The 19,842-nt window shown below is 35.3% G+C and overlaps 4 protein-coding genes across 4 annotated transcripts; 2 read left to right on the top strand and 2 right to left on the bottom strand.

Annotated features, from left to right (window-relative positions):
* The first annotated feature begins 5,068 nt into the window (after positions 1-5,068).
* LOC136065162 (uncharacterized) lies at positions 5,069-6,079 on the top strand. Its single transcript, XM_065767946.1, has 2 exons — positions 5,069-5,564; positions 5,757-6,079. The coding sequence occupies exons 1-2, from the start codon at positions 5,069-5,071 to the stop codon at positions 6,077-6,079; spliced, it is 819 nt and encodes a 272-aa protein (XP_065624018.1).
* Positions 6,080-8,440: 2,361 nt separating this feature from the next.
* LOC136065163 (secreted RxLR effector protein 161-like) lies at positions 8,441-8,995 on the top strand. The gene has a single exon (XM_065767947.1). It carries the CDS (start codon positions 8,441-8,443, stop codon positions 8,993-8,995), a length of 555 nt encoding a protein of 184 aa, XP_065624019.1.
* Positions 8,996-9,412: 417 nt separating this feature from the next.
* On the bottom strand, positions 9,413-9,805 carry LOC112028917 (ankyrin repeat-containing protein ITN1). The gene has a single exon (XM_024061607.1). The coding sequence runs from the start codon at positions 9,803-9,805 to the stop codon at positions 9,413-9,415; it is 393 nt and encodes a 130-aa protein (XP_023917375.1).
* Positions 9,806-17,851: 8,046 nt separating this feature from the next.
* LOC136065164 (uncharacterized) lies at positions 17,852-19,375 on the bottom strand. Its single transcript, XM_065767948.1, has 2 exons — positions 19,265-19,375; positions 17,852-19,156 (listed from the first exon to the last, which is right to left on the bottom strand). Exons 1-2 carry the CDS (start codon positions 19,373-19,375, stop codon positions 17,852-17,854), a joined length of 1,416 nt encoding a protein of 471 aa, XP_065624020.1.
* Between the last annotated feature and the right edge of the window lie 467 nt (positions 19,376-19,842).

Here is a 19,842-nt window from a genome sequence, read left to right on the forward strand (position 1 = left end):
CAAATGATATGTCAGAATCTGGAATGTGAAGCTTAAATGCTTTGGTCAAAGAAGCTCTGGCAGATCGGCGCTGGGTTTTGATGTGAGGGAGAGAGAAACAAAGATGAGAGGGATCAGACTTCAGAGAGAAGAATGTGCTTGAGTTTTGGGATATTATGTGGGTTATAATCGTGTGTAATAAGGTGTGTTAAGTTTAAAGTTATTGGCTGACGTGACGTTTTATTATTGGTGGCGTAAAAGAGCTGCTTTACATTTTGTTTGGAGCTGGCGTAAAGCAGCTCTTTTACGTCAGCTCCGGACAGAATGTATTCTCTTAAATTAATTGGGCATTCATAAAATTATAATGAACATATAAACTTCTTTTGACAACTAACTCAAAAATAAAAGGAGAAAAAAAAAACGTGTTTTTATTTTTTGATCCTTCCTCTTAAGTAAAAAATTAAAAATTAAAAACTTTTCTTCCTTACATTGGGATTGGGGTTGTGGCAGAAGGAGGGTTGTGTTTGATAGAGAAAGCAATTAGCTTAGTGTTTCATTCTTCTTCTTAAAAAATTACGATTGGTACTTGCTGCATGTAGCCCATCTGTCTCTCTCTCTCTAGATTGGTGTGTGTTGAAGCATGTCCATGACACAGGTCCTAGCAACATCATAAGGCGAGGATTTTTGTGGGTTTTTCTCTTCAATCTTCTTGGATTCTTGAGGGATTCTTTTTTTTTTTCACTTGTTATCGATTTCTAAAGTGTTTTCTTGATTATGAGTGAGTTTCTCAACCACTGTTTGATTTCTTTGTGAGATTTGTGGATATTCTTGGATTTGGTGGGTCGGTTTTGCATCCTCTATTATTGTTGGTGGTCTTGTTTTGTGTGTGGTGTTATGTTAACTTGTTCTATGATTCAAATTAGTTTTGTTAGGTTCAAAAAGTTTTGTTAGTTAAAGCTACATTTAGTATAACTCTAAAAAAAAAAAGCTACATTTAGTATAATTCTAAGTAATATTACACCACCTAATAACCTTTTATTAGATTAATATTTTAAAAATCCCATCATTGGATTATATATTATTTATGTTTTTAACACGTATATCAAGTTTCATACCAATCATATGCTATTTAATATTCAACTTAGAAGCCCATCTTTCATGCACAATTTTAAATACAAAACTTGAAATTTAAACATTTGATTGATGCTATGGTTATTAATCTCTGATCATCATCTTGAAATTTCATAAGTATGTAAAGCATAAAAAAATCATTTAATTCAATGGTAGATTTGTCAAAATTCACATGTAATTAAAACTTATTGAATGGTCTAATAGATTTACTTAAATCCTAACCACTAGATTTCCTAGGATACTCTACTAATAGATTTACTTAAATCCTAATTACTCTTTAATGATTTAATAGTCTAGATTCTGCAGTGCCAGCATTTTACTAACAATATTCTTAAAATAATAAAAGAATGTTGCAAACAAAAAAATTAAGATTATTGTTAGTGAAATGCTGACATGGCAGAATCTAGATCATTAAATTATTAAAAAATGATTAAGATTTAAAGAAATCTATTTAGTAGAGTACTCTAGAAAATCTAGAGAATCTGAATCCTTTTTGTTTAGGTATTATTTTTCGTATTTAATTCAATAAATCATATATTATTGAATTAAATACCCGCAAGATTGAGTAATTGAACTATCTATAAGTTTTATTATGTTTAAAAATATTATTATTATTAGAAACTTGAATTTTATTTTGGGAAATAAAAAACTCTATTTATTACCACTCACGACCCTGACAAACATGTGGAAGGCAAGATTGTTGGAACTGAAATTCGACATTGACACAGGCTGGTTAATGCACCACCGATCACGTAATCTCACTCATACTAGTGTTGAGCGAATATCACACGAACTTTCTGTCTTTAATTACTCTCTTTTGAAATGAAAATTATTTTGCTTTAGTGATTGTTACCAAGCTTGATTAATGAAATCCTGCATCTTGATTCGTTTTAATACAAACCAAACTAATTTAAAACAACCCTTACAACAGTTTGTTTTGACCCAAAAATTTAGCCAGATACTAAAACTTAACTGTATACATTGTACAACAAAAAATTAAAAATAAGGGGACCAAAATGGAAATCACTAAATAAAGCGTAGCCCAAGAAGCAAGGTTTGAAGGGTCATTATCATCCAAGGCTGCTTGTATGCCCCCATAAAAGGCTACTATCATCCAAAATATGGAGAATTCAACTAACGGCACTTGCAGCATTTCTGCGTACCGGGAGAGGCGAGGATATTTTACTTCTGGAAAAAATTGTAATCGCAAAGTGGATGCACATTACCGCAGCTGAGGTACCAAAGGCCAAACAATCAAATATCATAAAGGTTCGGAAGTGTTTGTTTTTGCGTAAAACTGCCAAGCCCGTGTTCTCGTATCCACCAGGAACTTGAAAGGCTGCTGCGAAGGTGACAGTTGTAAATATTGTTATTGCCGTTATATTGAATTTGGCTATAGGTGTGTCTATTCCAGGATTGTCTTTTGGAGATGTGTTGTCTTTTGGAGTTGTGTTGTCTCTTCCAGGATTGTCTTTCACATTATTGGCACCACACATTTCTGCCCTAACCTCTGCATGCACCATCCCGTGTGTTTCTTGAAATTCTTCAAGCCCTTCTGTCTCATGAGTCTGCACTTTAGTAGTTTGTCTAACCACTCGTTCCAAACTCAGTAGAATGAGGTCTCTATTCCACTTTGACATTAATATATCCTACAAGTTTTTGTTTGAGCATTTATTCAAAACTTCGATAGTTCAAACACAAACATCCATGATACTAATTTATTAGCTTATACAAACTTCCATAAACATGCACAAACACAAACATCTATATGCACATATAACTTAGTATCCTCCATAATAAATTCTTAAAGTTTTTATTTTTAATATAAGTTACCAAATTACCAGCCAAAGTGAGTAAAAAATTTTCAGTTGAACTAATGAAGTATTAAAAGACATGAATGATTCAAAACTTTAACAGACACAAGAACATATTTTACAATAAAAAAAGAATGTGAGAAATTGGACAATACTATCATGACTTTTGAATGAATTTTTGGTGTGTTTTGTGTTAAAATTTCATTCATTTTCTTTTATAGATGTGTGTTTTTGTGTTTTGATTTTTTTTAAAATATAATTAATTAAAATAAAAAATTTAATTTAAAATTGAAAGAAATAATATTATTATACTGGTTTTTTTTTTTTAAATCATAAAAAAATAATAAAAATAAATAAAAATTCCTTATGCATTAGCGGATAAGAAATATAGCATTAAACTATATTGTTAAGAATAGTTAATTTGACATCTACCATCAAATGTAAAAGAAAAGGCTAGGACAAGCATCAAGATCTAATTATGGTTATTTCCTCCATTCACAAAGAGATGTACATATTCTTTAAGATCTAATTAGGGTTATATTCTTTAAGATGTAAATTAATGCAATTACAACACTTTTTGTTATGAAATAAACCAACATAAATGTTATGTGAAAAACCATAACTTAACATACCTCATCAATAACAACCCATAACATTTTATCAAAAAAAAAAAAAAACCTATAACAATCTGCCACTTAAGATTTGTCGTGAAAATATTATGAACATAGTATTTATCAAAATATTATAATTTATTGAGAAAATTACCTGTTCCAGTGACATCGAGTTTGCATAATTCACGGGATTCAAAAATTATCCAACAGATTTGTTTAATCAGCCATAAAAGAGCATCCTTGCAAATGGGTATAAGCATATTGTCTTCGAGGGTTAAAACAATAGTTGCGAATCCTGTCAAAAGGAAATTAACAATGTAATTAATTAACACTAAGGATTTATAGGAGAGATATATTAAACATTTTCTCACAATATTTATAAAAGAACAATTTTTTTTGTAAGAAGATTTGGCTTTTTATTTCATGTTTTTTTTTTTTTTTTTTTTCTCTTCTCGTCCTAGTTGCTACTTCCTATGTTCATATATAAATTTGTTTTCTTAATTTTGTGTAAAATTATTTACATGAAATGGACGAACTTTATAAGTTTTTTAGTACTAATAAAAAAAATAACCCATATTACGACATTTCTGGTTGACAGGCACAAAAGACAACCGTCCTTGATGTCCAAAACCAAGAAGTTGAAAATTAGGCAAGTATAAAAGTTACACAAGAGTAGACTTTTCTCTGGTCAGGATGGACATCAATTTCTACTTGTTTGTTGTCAGCTGTAGAAAGAATAATTATTATACTTCTTTGGCTCAATCAAGTACAACTCAGCACCCAAAAAGGGAGAAAAAAAAATCAAAATATAGTTGAAGGTATTTACTAGAGGAGTCCTCCTTCCTCTAACAGGAGGTGTAGGCCCCACCATGAGTCACCCACAAGGGCCTACATTTATTGTGAGAGGAGGGACGACTCTTCCGGTATGAGTAAATAATTTACTGTACTTACTATTTTGTTCGTGAATGACAGCTGCTTGTAAGGCATTCATGCCGTTCCTTCCCATGTAGGAGCATTCTGGAATGGTCTCTATAATTTGAAGAGCAATGTTGCAAAATCCTCGATCCACTGCTAAAAAGAGAGGGGATTCCAAAGCATTATTTGCAAAAGAAGCTAACACTGGGTCTTCCCTAATTAGTAACTGTTGAATAAATTAGTGCAGCACACGTTAGAATGAGTTTGGGTTGTCCTAGTCTTTAGGAGTTTAGTAGTTTGTTTCTATTTGTTTCCTAGTTTGTAGGAGTTGTTTAGCATGATCTTAGTGGTGCCTATATTTGTGTTTGTAACCGTTTGTTTTTAGCCTATATTATGGCCATTTCATTATCAAATGAAGTTGTAGAGTTTTATTCCAACTCTGTTTCCTTTTGTTTTAGTTTATCGCTTTCTTCTTTCATTTTACATCAGTGGTATCAGAGCCAGTGAGAAAAGCAAGAGGGAAAGAGTCCCCAAACAGTATTGATGGCTTCAGATTCAAATTTTGTGTAGGTGGCAATCCCACGCTTTGATGGTCACTATGACCATTGGAGCATGCTCATGGAGAATTTTTTGTGGTCCAAAGAATATTGGACAGTTGTTGTTTCTGGAGTAACAGAACCAGCAGCAGGCGTTGAGCTGACAGATGCACAGAAGGTGGAGCTTGAAGGGCGGAAGTTGAAGGATCTCAAAGCAAAGAATTATCTCTTCCAGGAAATTGATCGTTCCATCCTAGAAACCATTCTTTGTAAAGAAACCATTCTTTGTAAAGAAACTTCCAAGAAGATCTGGGATTCTATGAAGAAGAAGTATGAGGGGATAGCAAAGGCAAAGAGGGCACAGCTTCAAGCACTTCGAGGCGATTTCGAAACTTTACACATGAAGTCTGGAGAATCGGTGTCAGATTACTTTTCCAGGACAATGACAATCGCAAATAAGATGAGAATCCATGGTGACAAAATGGCAGATGTCACTATCATTGAGAAGATTCTTCATTCGATGACAACAAAATTCAACTATGTTGTTTGTTCGATTAAGGAATCTAAAGACACTGACAGTATGTCCATTGATGAATTGTAGAGTTCTTTGTTAGTTCATGAGCAGAAAATGAATCGGCAAGACAAAGAGGAGCAAGCATTACAAGCCTTGGCATCAAAAGGAGGAGGTCAAGGGCGAGGAAGAGGCAGAGGTAGAGGCGGCAATGATGATAGACACTCAAATCAGAAATCTAAAGATTTTGATTCTTAAGGGAGAGGAAAAGGCCATGACAACAACAACAATCATTCAACGTCTTCCAAGTCAAAGTCAGCAGACAAATCAAGAGTTGAATGCTATAGGTGTCACATGTTTGGGCACTACAAGTCAGAGTGTCGTACTAATCTAAGGAGAAATGGTGGAAAGCAATCCAATTTTGCTGAGAAGGAAGAAGAAGTGTCTTTGTTGATGGCTTGTCACGGCAAGGAGGAAACCCACAAGAAATTCTTGTGGTACTTAGACACTGGTTGCAGCAACCATATGAGTGGAGGGAAGTCTGTATTCTCTGAATTGCATGAAGCCTTCGTGATGTTGTGAAGTTCGATGATGGCTCTAAGTCTCTGTTATGGGAAAGGGAAAGGTAGCAATTCAAACCAATAGAAATTCTATTCAAACTATTTCTAATGTTCTCTTTGTTCCAGATTTGAGAATAAATTTACTCAGTATTGGTCAACTACAAGAAAAGGGATATGGAATCTCTATCAAAAATGGAGTTTGCAGAATTGAAGATGAGAAGTTAGGCTTGATAGCTCAAGTCAACATGACAGCCAACAAAATGTTTCCATTGTATCTTCATGACACCGATTACTCATGTCTTTCTATAAGATTGGGAGAGAAGGAATGGCTATGGCATTTTCGCTATGGGCATCTTAGCTTTGGCAGGTTGAAAACTTTACAACAGAGGAATATGGTGACTGGTCTTCTTCAAATTATAGCTCCTTCTGAAATTTGTGAAGAATGTGTTGTTAGCAAACAACATCGTAATCAATTCCCACAAGGGAAATCATGGAGGGCGAAGGCTGCACTGAAGCTTGTTCATTCTGACATTTGCGGGCCAATAACTCCACACTCTAATGGAGGTAAGAGATATATACTTACCTTCATTGATGATTTTAGTCGCAAAAGCTGGGTTTATTTTTTGCAAGAGAAGTTTGAAGCCTTTCTAGCCTTTAAAAGCTATAAAGCGCTAGTTAAGAAAGAAGTTGGCAGTCCCATAAAAACTCTACGTACAGATCATGGTGGAGAATATAACTCACATGAATTTGCAAGTTTTTGTGAGACTCATGGAATAAAGAGGCAGCTTACAGCAGCTTATAGGCCCCAACAGAATGGTGTTTGTGAAAGGAAGAATCGCACTATTCTAAATATGGTGCGAAGTCTTTTAATTAGGAGTTGTATTCCAAAGAGTTTTTGGCCTGAAGCAGTTAACTGGAGCATTCATATATTGAATAGAAGTCCCACACTTTTTGTTAAAAATATGACACCAGAGGAAGCATGGAGCGGACCGAAACCAATTGTTGATCACTTCAGAATTTTTGGGTGTGTTGCATATGCCCATATTCCAGATCAGAAGAGGAAGAAGCTAGATGACAAGGGAGAAAAATGTATTCTTCTCAGTGTTAGTGATCAGTCAAAAGCTTATAAGCTTTACAATCCTAACACTAAGAAAATACTTATCAGTCAAGACGTTGTTTTTGATGAAGATCAAATCTGGGAATGGAGCAAAAATGTAGTTGGAGAGCCAATTCCAACTAGTTTTGATGGAGACGATGGTGATGAAGTAAACCAGCCGCAGCAACACCTTGCTCCAGTAACTGATGCATTTGAGAATCCTCAAAATGAAACTCTTGTAGCCTCTGAAGTCACTCCAACAGCACCAAAAGCAGTAGTTGAATCACGTTCTCATCGTGTTCGAAGGAGGCCAGCATGGATGTATGATTATGAGGTAACAGGAATTGATCAATCTGAAGACCCACTCACTCATTTTGCTCTATTTTCAGATTTTGATCCTACAGTGTTTGAAAGTGCTGTCAAAGAATCAAAATGGCGGAAGGCTATGGATGCTGAAATTGCAGCCATTGAAAAGAATGACACTTGGGAGTTATCTGATCTTCTAGAAGGGCACAAAACAATTGGTGTGAAGTGGGTTTACAAGACAAAGCTGAAGGAAAACGGTGAAGTCGACAAGTATAAGGTACGCTTGGTGGCCAGGGGCTATAAGCAAGAGTTTGGTGTTGATTATAAAGAAGTTTTTGCTCCAGTTGCAAGGCATGACACAATCAGATTGGTGATTGCATTAGCAGCTCAGAATTCATGGCCTATCTTCCAGCTGGACATGAAGTCAGCGTTCCTTCATGGAGATTTGAAGGAACTAGTATTTATCGATCAACCTCCTGGTTATGTGAAATTTGAAAATGAGCATAAAGTGTATAGACTAAAGAAGGCTCTATATGGATTAAAATAAGCCCCAAGGGCTTGGTATAATCGTATAGAAACTTATTTTTTGAAGGAAGGATTTCAAAAATGTCCTTATGAACATACACTTTTCATAAAAGTTGATGATGGAGGGAAAATGCTCATTGTTTGCTTATATGTAGATGATCTAATCTATACTAGAAGTAATACAGCCATGTTTGAAAGCTTTAAGAAATCCATGATGGCTGAATTTGAAATGTCTGATCTTGGCATGATGCATTACTTTCTTGGCATAGAAGTGTTGCAGTCCTCTGTTGGCATTCTTATTTCTCAAAAGAAGTATGTGGGAGAAATCTTGGACAAGTTTCAGATGAAGGATTGTAATCCTGTGAAAACACCTTCTGAGTTTGGTTTGAAGCTAAACAAGGATGATGGAGGAAAGAAGGTTAACAATACTCTTTACAAGCAGATTGTGGGGAGCTAATGTATTTGACTGCAACAAGGACTGATATAATGCATGCTGTAAGTGTCATTAGTAGATACATGGAGTGTCCAACAGAGATTCATCTTTTGCCTGCAAAAAGAATTCTTAGGTACTTGCAAGGTACTAAGGAGTTTGGGCTGTTCTTTAAAATGGGAGAAAAGTCAAATTTGTTTGGCTTTACAGATAGTGATTATGCAGGAGATTCTGATGATCGAAAAAGCACATCTGGGTATGTTTTCATGTTGGGAACAAGAGCTGTTTCATGGTCATCAAAGAAGCAGCCAATCATCACATTGTCAACCACTGAAGCTGAATTTGTTGCAGCAACAGCTTGTGCTTGTCAAGCTATTTGGCTGAAGAAGATTCTTGAAGAGTTGCAGTTCAAAGAAGATGGGCCTACTCTTATTTACTATGACAACAATTCAGCAATAAAGCTCTCAAAGAATCCTGTTTTACATGGTCGAAGCAAGCATATAGATGTGAAGTATCATTTCTTGAGGGATCTCATGAATGATGGAGTTATTTATCTGGTTTACTGTAGAAGTGAAGATTAGATTGCTGATATTCTAACAAAGCCTCTCAAATTTCCAGCATTTCAGAAACTCAGGGAGCTACTTGGTGTTTGCAGTTCAAAGGACTTTATCTGAGGGATGGCACTTCAAAGTTTGAGTCTTATTAAACTGATGTTATGTGTGGAACATTAGTTTAAGGGAGGGATTGTTGAATAAATCAGTGTAGCACACGTTAGAATGGATTTGGGTTGTCCTAGTCTTTAGGAATTCAGTAGTTTGTTTCTATTTGTTTCCTAGTTTGTAGGAGTTGTTTAGCATGATCTTAGTGGTGCCTATATTTGTGTTCGTAACCATTTGTTTTTAGCCTAGATTATGGCCATTTCATTATCAAATGAAGTTGTAGAGTTTCAGTCCAACTCTGTTCCCTTTTGTTTTAATTTATCGCTTTCTTCTTTCATTTTACATCAGTAACTCCACAATGTCAAAATGATCATTTCTTATAGCCTCATGCAGTGCTGTGTTCTTCTCCAGATTTATCTTTCTTAGTAGTAAGTTTTTCACTGCAGCTTCTTGGTCTTTTGCACAACTTATTAGGCGCTTTGTCAGGTCAAAGTGTCCTAAGCTTGCTGCAATATGTAGTGCAGTATTGCCTTTGCAATTTTCCATATACAAAAGTGATGGCAGCGAATCAAGAACTTTTTTCATGATCTGCACCTTTCCAGATTTTGCTGTCATGTGAAGGACAGAGTTCCCCCTCCTTGTCACCTGCTTGAGATTTAAATTCACACCCCCAATTTCTTCAAAGAAACTATCATTCCCAGAAATTGCTGCATTGAATAGTCCAACATCCATCGAGTTTCTTCTTGAATCTTAAGCCTTGTTTCCCAAAGTTAACCTTATGTGACATGTTCACAAATTGTTAATCGTTATTCTAGAGTATCCAGACATTACAAGTTACAACACAAACCAGCCGGCAATTAAAGGGGGCAACCTATTGCTTGGTGGGCATCTTGGTATCAAACATTTGATGGGGTTAGGAAGGCTTATTAAATGTTGATAGGTCCACTATGAAGTATGAACATTCTGTTACATTTTTCTAACCAGATTTTGTTAACCATAATTTGAAACTTCTATGAAAAAAATAAGTTTAAAGAAAAGATAAAAATAAACTAAATAGATGTAATTTCGTTCCACAAGCTTCCCGTAAATTTCTAAGGGAAACCACTCAAATTTATAGACAATAGTTTAGTAAGAAAGAAGTATACGTTAAGAACACATTCATTCAAGAATTCAAGTAAGGAATATAATAAAGGAAATATAAATTAAAGAAGTTCTTGAGCATCCACAGCACAGGAGCTAAAAATTTAGCTATTTGACACAACAAAAGGTTAATTTATCTATTTTACCTACTCACATACTGCAACAGTGGATCCACTTTAGCTTTCAACACAATAAAATAATATAAACATTACAATAAAATAATATATCTACTACAATAAAATAATATATTCACTACAATAAATAATAATCACAACCACCCGCTGCCACTGAATCTTCCACCGTCATTGCAATCGCTACTGTCGCCACCATCGACTCTTCCACCACCAACACCGCCGCTGCCGCAGCCGACTCAAAACCAATTTCTCATTAAAATGATCACAAGAAATCCTTTTTGTGTGCTTCTGTTTCTGGTTTTTTGCAACAGAACATAAAACCCATAAAACTAGGACAAGAACTTCTATTACAAGAAAACCACACAACAAATTCCTGCAAATAGAAAATTCCCAATACGTTCCAATACAAATACATTATGTCCATTCATGGATGCTCTGAATCAAAATGAATGGATGCTCTGAGATCAAATGACAAAACTTTTCATTGAGCAAGAACAACAAAAAAATTATTGCATCTAAAATAATAAACTGAAAGAACAAAAAAAAGAAATCATTGACCACATTGCTAAATATCTCAGTTTTGTCTCCTGAACCCCCAAGATGAAATGGAAAATAAGGGACACCCATTCCAGCAGAGAACAAAATATCCATCCTTTTCTTTGATGTTATACCCAAATCAAAAATCCTAAGCATGTAGATGAAGAAGAAAGAGACAATTGACCTGAAGTGGATCGGTGGAAGAGAAGTGCTCGGCGGCGTGGGTGTTCAACTAAGTGGGTCGGCTGGTGGGTCAAGCTTCGGTAGCAGTGACGTTGAGGATTGAGGGCCGGCGGCGGTGAAACAGAGAGGTGAGAGTTTAAGAGAGCGAGCTTAAGAGCGTGAGCTTGAGAAAAGGTGGGACAGAGATGAGAGCTTCAGAGTGAGTTGAGAGTGACACTGAGAGAGAGGCACGGTGAGAATAAAAGAATATATTTTAAACTGGCTGGAAAATAAAAATAAAAATAAAAAAAATTAGCTCTCAGCTATAGTATACAGTATATATAACTGTGCAAATTTACCTATGAATTTTTGTGTTTTAGTAGAGCTAAAATAGTTATATAACTATTTAACTCTACTACTGTGAGTACTCCATTGGTGGAGCTAAAATAACAACGATTCTTGTTACTTTTTGGCTTTTGTTAACGGGTGTTGTTCAGCACTCATTAAAATTGATTTTTTTATTAATAAAGTATTGTAGCTTTTCGGGAGTAGAAAAAAACTTGGTAAAGTAGTAGTTAAAGTGTCAATGGAGCATAAAGAATTGCACATTTTACAACATGACCGAAATACCCTTTTAAAGTTCTTTCTTCTTCCTTTCCTTTACCAACATTTTCAACTAGGTTTTGTACTCTCTCTTTTTTCCCAGATCTACAAAACATCCACTCAAATGCCCTAAATTTCAAACCTAAGCCAAATTGTCAAAGCTTTTTCACATCCCAAATTGAACCCAGTCACCAAAACAACCTAGATACAACCAAACACAGAGGAAGGAAAAAGTGGAAATAAAGGCAGAGAGAAAAAAGGGAGGCCAACGATCACCAGTGGTGGTGGTGGCGTAGGTGAGCACCACTACCAGAAACAGTGGTGGAGCTCAACGGTTCGGCCATGGCTGAGATGAGAGAGAGAATCCGAGATAGCAGAGAGGGGGAGTGAAACAGATCTGGTTGTGGAGGGTTACAAATCTTGTGGTTGCGGCGGTGGTGGTGTTTTTGTTTCTTGGATTGAAGCATGAGAAAGACTAAGAGAGAGACAAGAAGAAGAAGAAAGAGAAGAGAGCAGTTTCAGACGTAGCAAAGACTAGAGAGAGAAAGACTGATAGAGAAAGGAGTGAGACAAGAAGAAGAAGAAGAAAGAGAAGAGAGCAGTTTCAGACGTAGCAAAGACTAGAGAGAGAAAATTGAGAAGAGTTTAAAGAAGAAGAAGAAGGGTATTTTTGTCTTATATGTAGCAAATTTAACTTTTCTAAAACGTTTTTCTTTCCTCAGTAAAAATAGCTCCATGTGTAATTTATTTGTTATTAATTTCCATCTTAATGGGTGTTGTGTAGCACCCGTTAACATGACCCTTCTTCTTTTGATTGTAGAAGTGTTTGTCAAGCCTAAAAGTTATTCAAAGGTATCAAGGTCAGGAGTCTTGGGATTTGTCCACTACGATTAAGTTCATTTAAGTTTTTAGTTTTTTATTTATTTTTATAATTATATGCATACAATTGATAATTTATCATGATATAAATTAGGAAATAGTTTAATTTTGGAGAATATTTCTAATTAAAAGCTATAACCTTGTCTTTGCAGTAAGAATTAATTTTATCTCATGAAAATGAGGTTCTCAGTATTTAAGGCAAACTTGCACCCCTTGGTATACTCACATCTGTATGAATAGATACATCAATCCCAAAAGTTAAAACCCTACCCAAATACTGGTTTCTCTCTACCAAAATAGATGAATAACAATTGTTGCCAAATTTTTAAATTTATATGTATTTATGACGAGCAGAGATTTAATAAAAAATGTAAGTTGTTGCAAAGAATCTCAATTGCACTTGGCAACCAAAAAACGAAAGAGTTTGGTTCACACTCTTGAGATTTTGACAGGCAGATTGTAGTAGATTTATAGTTGAAGAATACAATAAAGAATACATTTAGATTGTTATATTAAAGAAAAATGCAAAACTAAAGGATTTCTAGAGAGAAAATATTTCAAAGATTCTGTTATTGATTTTTATATGATTGCATATTTGATTACGAGTATAAGGTTGTATTTGTTTCAGCTGTAAATTAAGGAAATTGGAAAAACATTTTCCTTGACTGTAAAATGTTTGGCCCTTCAGTATAAAATAGAATACACTTTTATTTTACATTCAAACCATTTTAGCAGAGAGAGAGAGAGAGAGAGAGAGAGAGAGAGAGAGAGAGAGAGAGAGAGAGAGAGAGAGAGAGAGAGAGAGAGAGAGAGAGAGAGAGAGAGAGAGAGAGAGAGAGAGAGAGAGAGAGAGAGAGAGAGAGAGCTTGAACTTGGGTTAGATTGAACCACCCATGACCGATCTCTTTCTCTTTCATGATCTACTTCTCTCTTTTCCTCAATCTCTCACTCTTTCTTCCTCCCTCTCTCAGTTTGACTAAGTTTGAGAGTTTTAATGAATGGTTTTGCTTTGATTTTTTTTTTTTTTTTAAAGTTTATATATTGATATTTTTTATTATAAAATTTGTTTGGAAGCTAAGAAAAGGTGAGAAACTAGTAGAAAAAATAGCATTTTTAGGAATATAACCAAACATCTAAAAATATTTTCCAAAGCAATTTTTGAAATACAACTAAATACTTGAAAATATTTTCCTTTACCAAAAATATTTTACACTCGAAAAATATTTTACATGTTGTCAAACACAGCAGACTACTTATATACATGGAACAGAGATCTACAAAGAGTGGCTCCTAGTCTAACAGACTAACAGCTTTTCTAATGACCCAATATATTAATTACACGTGAATTTCACTCTTAGCCAAATATTATTAATGTTGAGAGTATAAGCTACATGTCGTTTGAGTCCTTAATCTTGTGCTATATGTCGTTTTAGGCTGACATGATTTGAAGTCCAACATTGCAGCTTTGCTTGGTCTGATCATATCTTAATCTTCTGTCATATGTATTGTTGGACTAAGAGTGATAAAATGATTGATAAATGATTATTATAGGGACAAGATTTATCAATCATTTTATCTAGATATATTTGATCATGTTTCTTGCTAACATGATCTTGGGTTGCTCTTGTTTAATTGAAGCTATTATAATCTGATCCCATACTCCTCCCAACAATTTATGCGGATTTTATTTTGATCGATGATCAAACTATTAAACCTTCGGGAAAATTAATAATTTATCCGGATGTAACTTTAAGAAAAGTGAATGATGTACGGAACAGATATAGAATTTGAAACCAAGCAATACATATTAAGAGCAACATGTAAGAAATGATCACTAGTTGACAAACCAAGAACGATCAATTACATAGATCCCAAAGTGTCGTTTATTTTTTATTTACAAGAACAGACCGACAACAATATAGGCGGATAGACCAAATCGCATCCCACTATATAGGTTCCACCAGGCAGTTGAAATGCTGCTGCGAAGTTGACAATTGCAACGAGTGTGGCTACCAATAAATTGACTTTGGGCATTTCCTCTGCAGTCTGCAATATCTGCCTCAAGAGTCTGCTCTTTCGCAGTTTGCATGTGAATCACTCTTTCCAAGCTTCCCTCTCCAATCAATTTTTTAAAGGTTGGGAAAGGTTAATGAGTGCTCTTAGGATACTAGTTAAGAATTCAGTTAAAAAAAGTTTTGACATCGCTTTTATCGGAAATGAAAAAAGTTGTCAAAATATTAATTGATTTTTTTTTTCTTTTCTCATAAAAACTTCTTTTAGCTGGATTCTTAACCAGTACTTTAAGGGTACTCGTTAGCATGACCCTTAAAGATTTTATCCTGAAAGTGTTTAAACGGATTGGAACTGTCACCGCCTTCTCAGCATTTGATATTTTCTTGCATGACAGAAATTTTAAAGTTCAGATTCTAAGTCATATATAATTAAATATTCATGACTTTTTTTTCATAATTTTTGATATAATATACTGAGATGACAAGTTGTAAATAGTAAATAATTACTTACATGTACAAGTTGTAAATAATAGACACTTATACATAAATTCATCATTAACGCCCCTTCTATTTTCCACAATTAACAATCTACAAGGTCAATAAATTACGAAAAAAAAGTGAATAAGTCCATAGGAGACTCATTCTTAATCTTTGATATTACATTTTGTTTTAAACTCTATATTTTGGGACTTGTTACTACATACTTAATTACTTCAACTTGGTTGAATTTCATAATATATATATATATATATATATATAAACTTGGTTGAAGAAAAAGGCCCTTTTCTTTCTTCTTTTTTATATACAAATTATGCCATTAACATAAAAATAAGTCCACACAATAACAATATAGACCATTAAAAATTAAGAAAAATGCTAAAACTATTACAAATTTGGCATAAAGAAAAAATATACAAACTGTCTCGTTAATTTATGTAATTGATGCCACATCAATAACATAATAGATAAATATATAATGTATTTTTTTTTTTTAAATTGATGATACATTTGTATATGTAAAACTTATTAAATAAAATTTGTTACATTTCTAGTATTACTGAAAAAAATAATATTCACAAATTAGTTTAGGTCATGTTCTTTTGTTAGTTAGGTGCAAAGCAAAGGTAGGGCCATCGGTAATTAATCAACTGGTGATCTGCCATTTGTGAATTGCTAAATTCGTAATGATTGTCTTGAAAGTAATATTGAATGGTCAATAAAGTGAATACGATTACAATTATTAAATTAAAAAAAAAAAGGATAGAAATACTTTTATTGATAGAAAACCGTACACAATGTAAAGCAAGAAAGGGATACAAATATCTTTGAATATTACAAATTTTATTATATAAGTTTTACAAATTTATGTGCAAAGATAATTCAATATTTATTTATAACTAAAACTTTTTTCTTTTTTTGAGGTAAATGATAGAAACTTTATTGATGTAAATAAACTATAATCAAGTACAAGTATGGCCGTGTGTCCCCAAACCAAAGAAAAACAAATCCTGTGCCTCTCAGGAAATCAGCTAGAGACACTAGACCTCCTGCTTACCTGCAGGATTATGCATGTACTGCATTTGCTCCTGGTGATCCTTATGACCTTGATGAGTGCCTCACTTATTCTCATTTGGAGCCTGGTTACCAGTCCTACTTGCTGTCAGTTGGTTCTAGTCCTCAAGAACCTCAGAGTTTCTCCCAGGCAGTTCAAGATCCTCTTTGGAGAGCTGCCATGGACAAGGAAATTCAGGCTCTTGAAAGCAACCACACTTGGAATGTGACTACTCTACCACCTGGTAAATCTCCCATTGGCTGCAAATGGGTATATAAAGTCAAGTTCAATCCTGATGGTAGTGTTGAAAGGTATAAAGCTAGGTTAGTGGCTAAAGGCTATACTCAACAGGCTGGGCTTGATTTTCTGGAGACTTTTTCTCCAGTTGCTAAGACAGTTTCAGTGAGGGTTTTGCTTGCTCTTGCTGCTGCTAGGTCCTGGCCATTGCATCAGTTAGACATCAACAATGCATTTCTTCATGGGGATTTGAATGAGGAAGTTTACATGACTTTGCCTCCTGGTTTTCACAGTAAGGGGGAGTGTTCTTCTTCTTGTTCAGCAGCTACTACTACTCCTAAAGTATGTAAGCTGATGAAATCTCTTTATGGCTTGAGACAAGCTTCTCGGCAATGGTACACTAAGTTGTCAGCCACAATCACACAGCTTGGTTTTGTTCAGTCCCAAGCAGATCATTCCCTATTTGTTTATAACAAAGGATCTTTGTTCACTGCATTGCTAGTATATGTAGATGACATGATCATTACAGGTAATGACCTTGGTTGTGTTGCTTCTCTAAAGTCAGTCCTAGATCAAAAGTTTGGAATCAAAGATTTGGGATCACTCAAGTATTTCTTAGGCTTGGAGATTGCAAGGAACAAAACTGGCATCAGTCTAACACAAAGAAAGTATGCTCTTGAGGTACTTAAAGAAGCTGGAATGACAGGTTGCAAACCAGTACAGACACCAATGGAGCAACAGTTGAAGTTATCTAAAGGTAGTGGGGATCTGATTTCTAATCCTGGACAGTATAGAAGGCTCATTGGGAAGCTAATGTACTTGACTTTGAGCAGGCCAGATATTACATATGCAGTACACAGGCTTAGTCAATTTTTGGCACAGCCTAGAACACCACATATGAAGGCTGCTACCAGGATACTTCAATATATTAAAGGTACTCCTGGACAAGGTGTTTTCTTCCCCACGGTTTCAGATTTACACTTAAAGGCATATTGTGATGCTGATTGGGCAGGATGCCCTGACACAAGGAAGTCTTTGACAGGTTATTGTGTGTTTTTGGGTGATGCCTTGGTGTCCTGGAGATCTAAGAAACAAAGTATAGTATCTAGATCAAGTGCTGAGGCAGAATACAGGGCAATGGCTACAACTACTTGTGAACTGACTTGGATCTTGCATTTGTTGAAAGATTTGCATGTTACACATGACAAACCTGTGTTGTTGTACTGTGATAACCAGGCAGCACTTCACATAGCAGCAAACCCAGTGTTTCATGAGAGGTCCAAGCACATAGAGGCTGATTGTCATGTTGTGAGGAATAGAATCATTGATGGAACACTTAAAACCTTCTATGTCTCTACCAAGAATCAATTGGCAGACGTATTTACAAAGGCATTAGGGGTTGAAAATCATTTAAGGTTGATCAATAGATTGGGAGTCATTAATATTTTTGCTCATATAGTAGAATATCCTTCTCCACCTAAGCAATGTCAAAAGGCAAGAGCTATGCTCTTGAGGGGGAGTGTTAAAACTNTTGCCATACATGAGGACTAGAAACAAAAGGTATTGCAGCAGAAATGGAAGCAGATATGGAATGTGAAGTGGAGTTGCCCCTTTCCAGCAAGTAGAGTCCATTGCATTCCTTACCCAGACCAAGTGTGCTCCAATGAGCAAGGGCCTGGATAAAGCACAAGGTTCCAAAGAAGATAAGACAACAAGAAATGGATTTAGCTAACTGACTGACTGAGATGAGATTGAAATTGAAAGATGGAACACATAACACATTGTAAAGTGTAAGTTTTTCTGAAATCTTCACAGTACCAATGTGTGTGACTAAAGCTATTTCACCATTAGGCAAATTAACATGAGTATTTAGGACAGTGGTAATGGAAGTAAAGCAGGTGACAGAATGGACCATGTGGTCAGTAGCCCCTGTGTCTATGACCCAATCAGTGGCATGAAAACATTTCCTATCAACTACTTTGGCTGAAAAAATAGAATGTTGAAGAGTAGGTTTGAAAGAAGTGTTTGAAGTGGTACCTGACACAGTATCAATGAAGTTTGAATTGTCAAGAGCTGTTGAGGAAGGCACACCAGTTGTAACATGCACACCATGAGCTCCAGTAGTCAAACCAGGCACATTTCCACTTGTACTAACAGATGCAACATGATGATTTGGACCTTGATCAACTCCAGAATTGAAAAGGGCAAGAAGCTGCTCACACTGTGCCTTGGTAATAGGACACTGAACAGATGCATTTGGAGAAATTTCATTAGCAACACTTTGTGGATAGGAAACCTGATTAGCACTGACATTGAACTTCCCTTTGTGCTTATAACCCGGTGGATAACCATGGAGTTTATAACACTTGTCCACAGTGTGTCCAAGCATGTTGCAGTGGGTGCACAAGGGCCTCTCCTTTTTGGATCCAGCTTTGTTGCCAGAATATCCTTTGGTGTTGACATACATTGCCACTGAATCAGGTTTAGGTGTGAAGGTGGAACCATGTCCAATGCCTTTGTGAGACTCTTCTTGAAGAACCAAAGCATACACCTTGCTCATTAATGGAAATGGCTCAAGCATGAGAATATGACTCCTCACAGTCTCAAAATTCTCATTGAGCCCCATTAAAAACCTCATCACATAGGATTTTTCATAAGCAATGCTCAGAATCTTCATTGCCCCACATGTGCAAGCTGGTAATGGTTCATAGTGAAGTAGTTGATCCCAAAGCTTCTTGAATTTAGAGTAATACTCAGTTACTGACATCTGACTCTGAGTTATTTGTGAAATTTCCTGTTGAAGATTATAGATCTTTGGTCCATTTCCCTGTGAATACACACGTTACAACTCAAGCCACATCTCCCTTGCAGTCTCACAATACATAATGCTGCTTGACACATCAACATGCATAGCATTGATCAACCAAGAAAGAACCATTGTATTACAGCTTTCCCAATCTTTATACAGAGGAGAATCTTCTTCAGGTTTCACTATCTTGCCATTAACAAATCCTATCTTTTTCTTGGCAGTTAATGCTAAAACCATAGCTCTAGACCAAGACTGATAGTTTCTCATTCCCAAAAGTGGTTGAGTGACTAAGATATTCCCTAAGCCATTGATGCTAATCACGAGCTTGTATGAAACTTCTAATGAAATTCAATGAAATTGAAAAGGAAAAACAAAAGATTCTTCAAGATACAGATGAATCAAGTCTCTGTGAATCAGAATTCAAGAACTTTCTCGAAGAAATTTCTGTTTGATAAGCAAGAATCTTTTGGAATAAAAAAACGAGACTAGGAAATCAGTATAACTGTGCTAGTCGCTCTGATACCATGTAAAGAATTGAGAGAATTCTAAATAAAACTGAGAGAATTTCATTGATTGAAGAGGAGGAGAGATTACAAGAAAATGGAAGAAGTGAATAATAAAATACACTATGCTCTGTTTATATACACATTGATCATAACAAACTATTAGAATTTGGCGCCAAAAGCAGTTATTCAAATCACCAG

Source organism: Quercus suber, unplaced genomic scaffold, assembly GCF_002906115.3.
Source record: "Quercus suber isolate HL8 unplaced genomic scaffold, Cork oak 2.0 scaffold_868, whole genome shotgun sequence".
Lineage (NCBI taxonomy): Eukaryota > Viridiplantae > Streptophyta > Magnoliopsida > Fagales > Fagaceae > Quercus > Quercus suber.

What these genes read in the sequence shown, in the direction of transcription:
- LOC136065162 (XM_065767946.1), top strand. Translation starts at nt 5,069, where the DNA reads ATGGAGAATTTTTTGTGGTCCAAAGAATATTGGACAGTTGTTGTTTCT. An exon ending in GGAATCTAAAGACACTGACA is followed by an intron (nt 5,565 to 5,756) that starts GTATGTCCATTG and finishes TTGATTCTTAAG; the next exon opens with GGAGAGGAAAAGGCCATGAC.
- LOC112028917 (XM_024061607.1), bottom strand. Translation starts at nt 9,805, where the DNA reads ATGGATGTTGGACTATTCAATGCAGCAATTTCTGGGAATGATAGTTTC.
- LOC136065163 (XM_065767947.1), top strand. Translation starts at nt 8,441, where the DNA reads ATGTATTTGACTGCAACAAGGACTGATATAATGCATGCTGTAAGTGTC.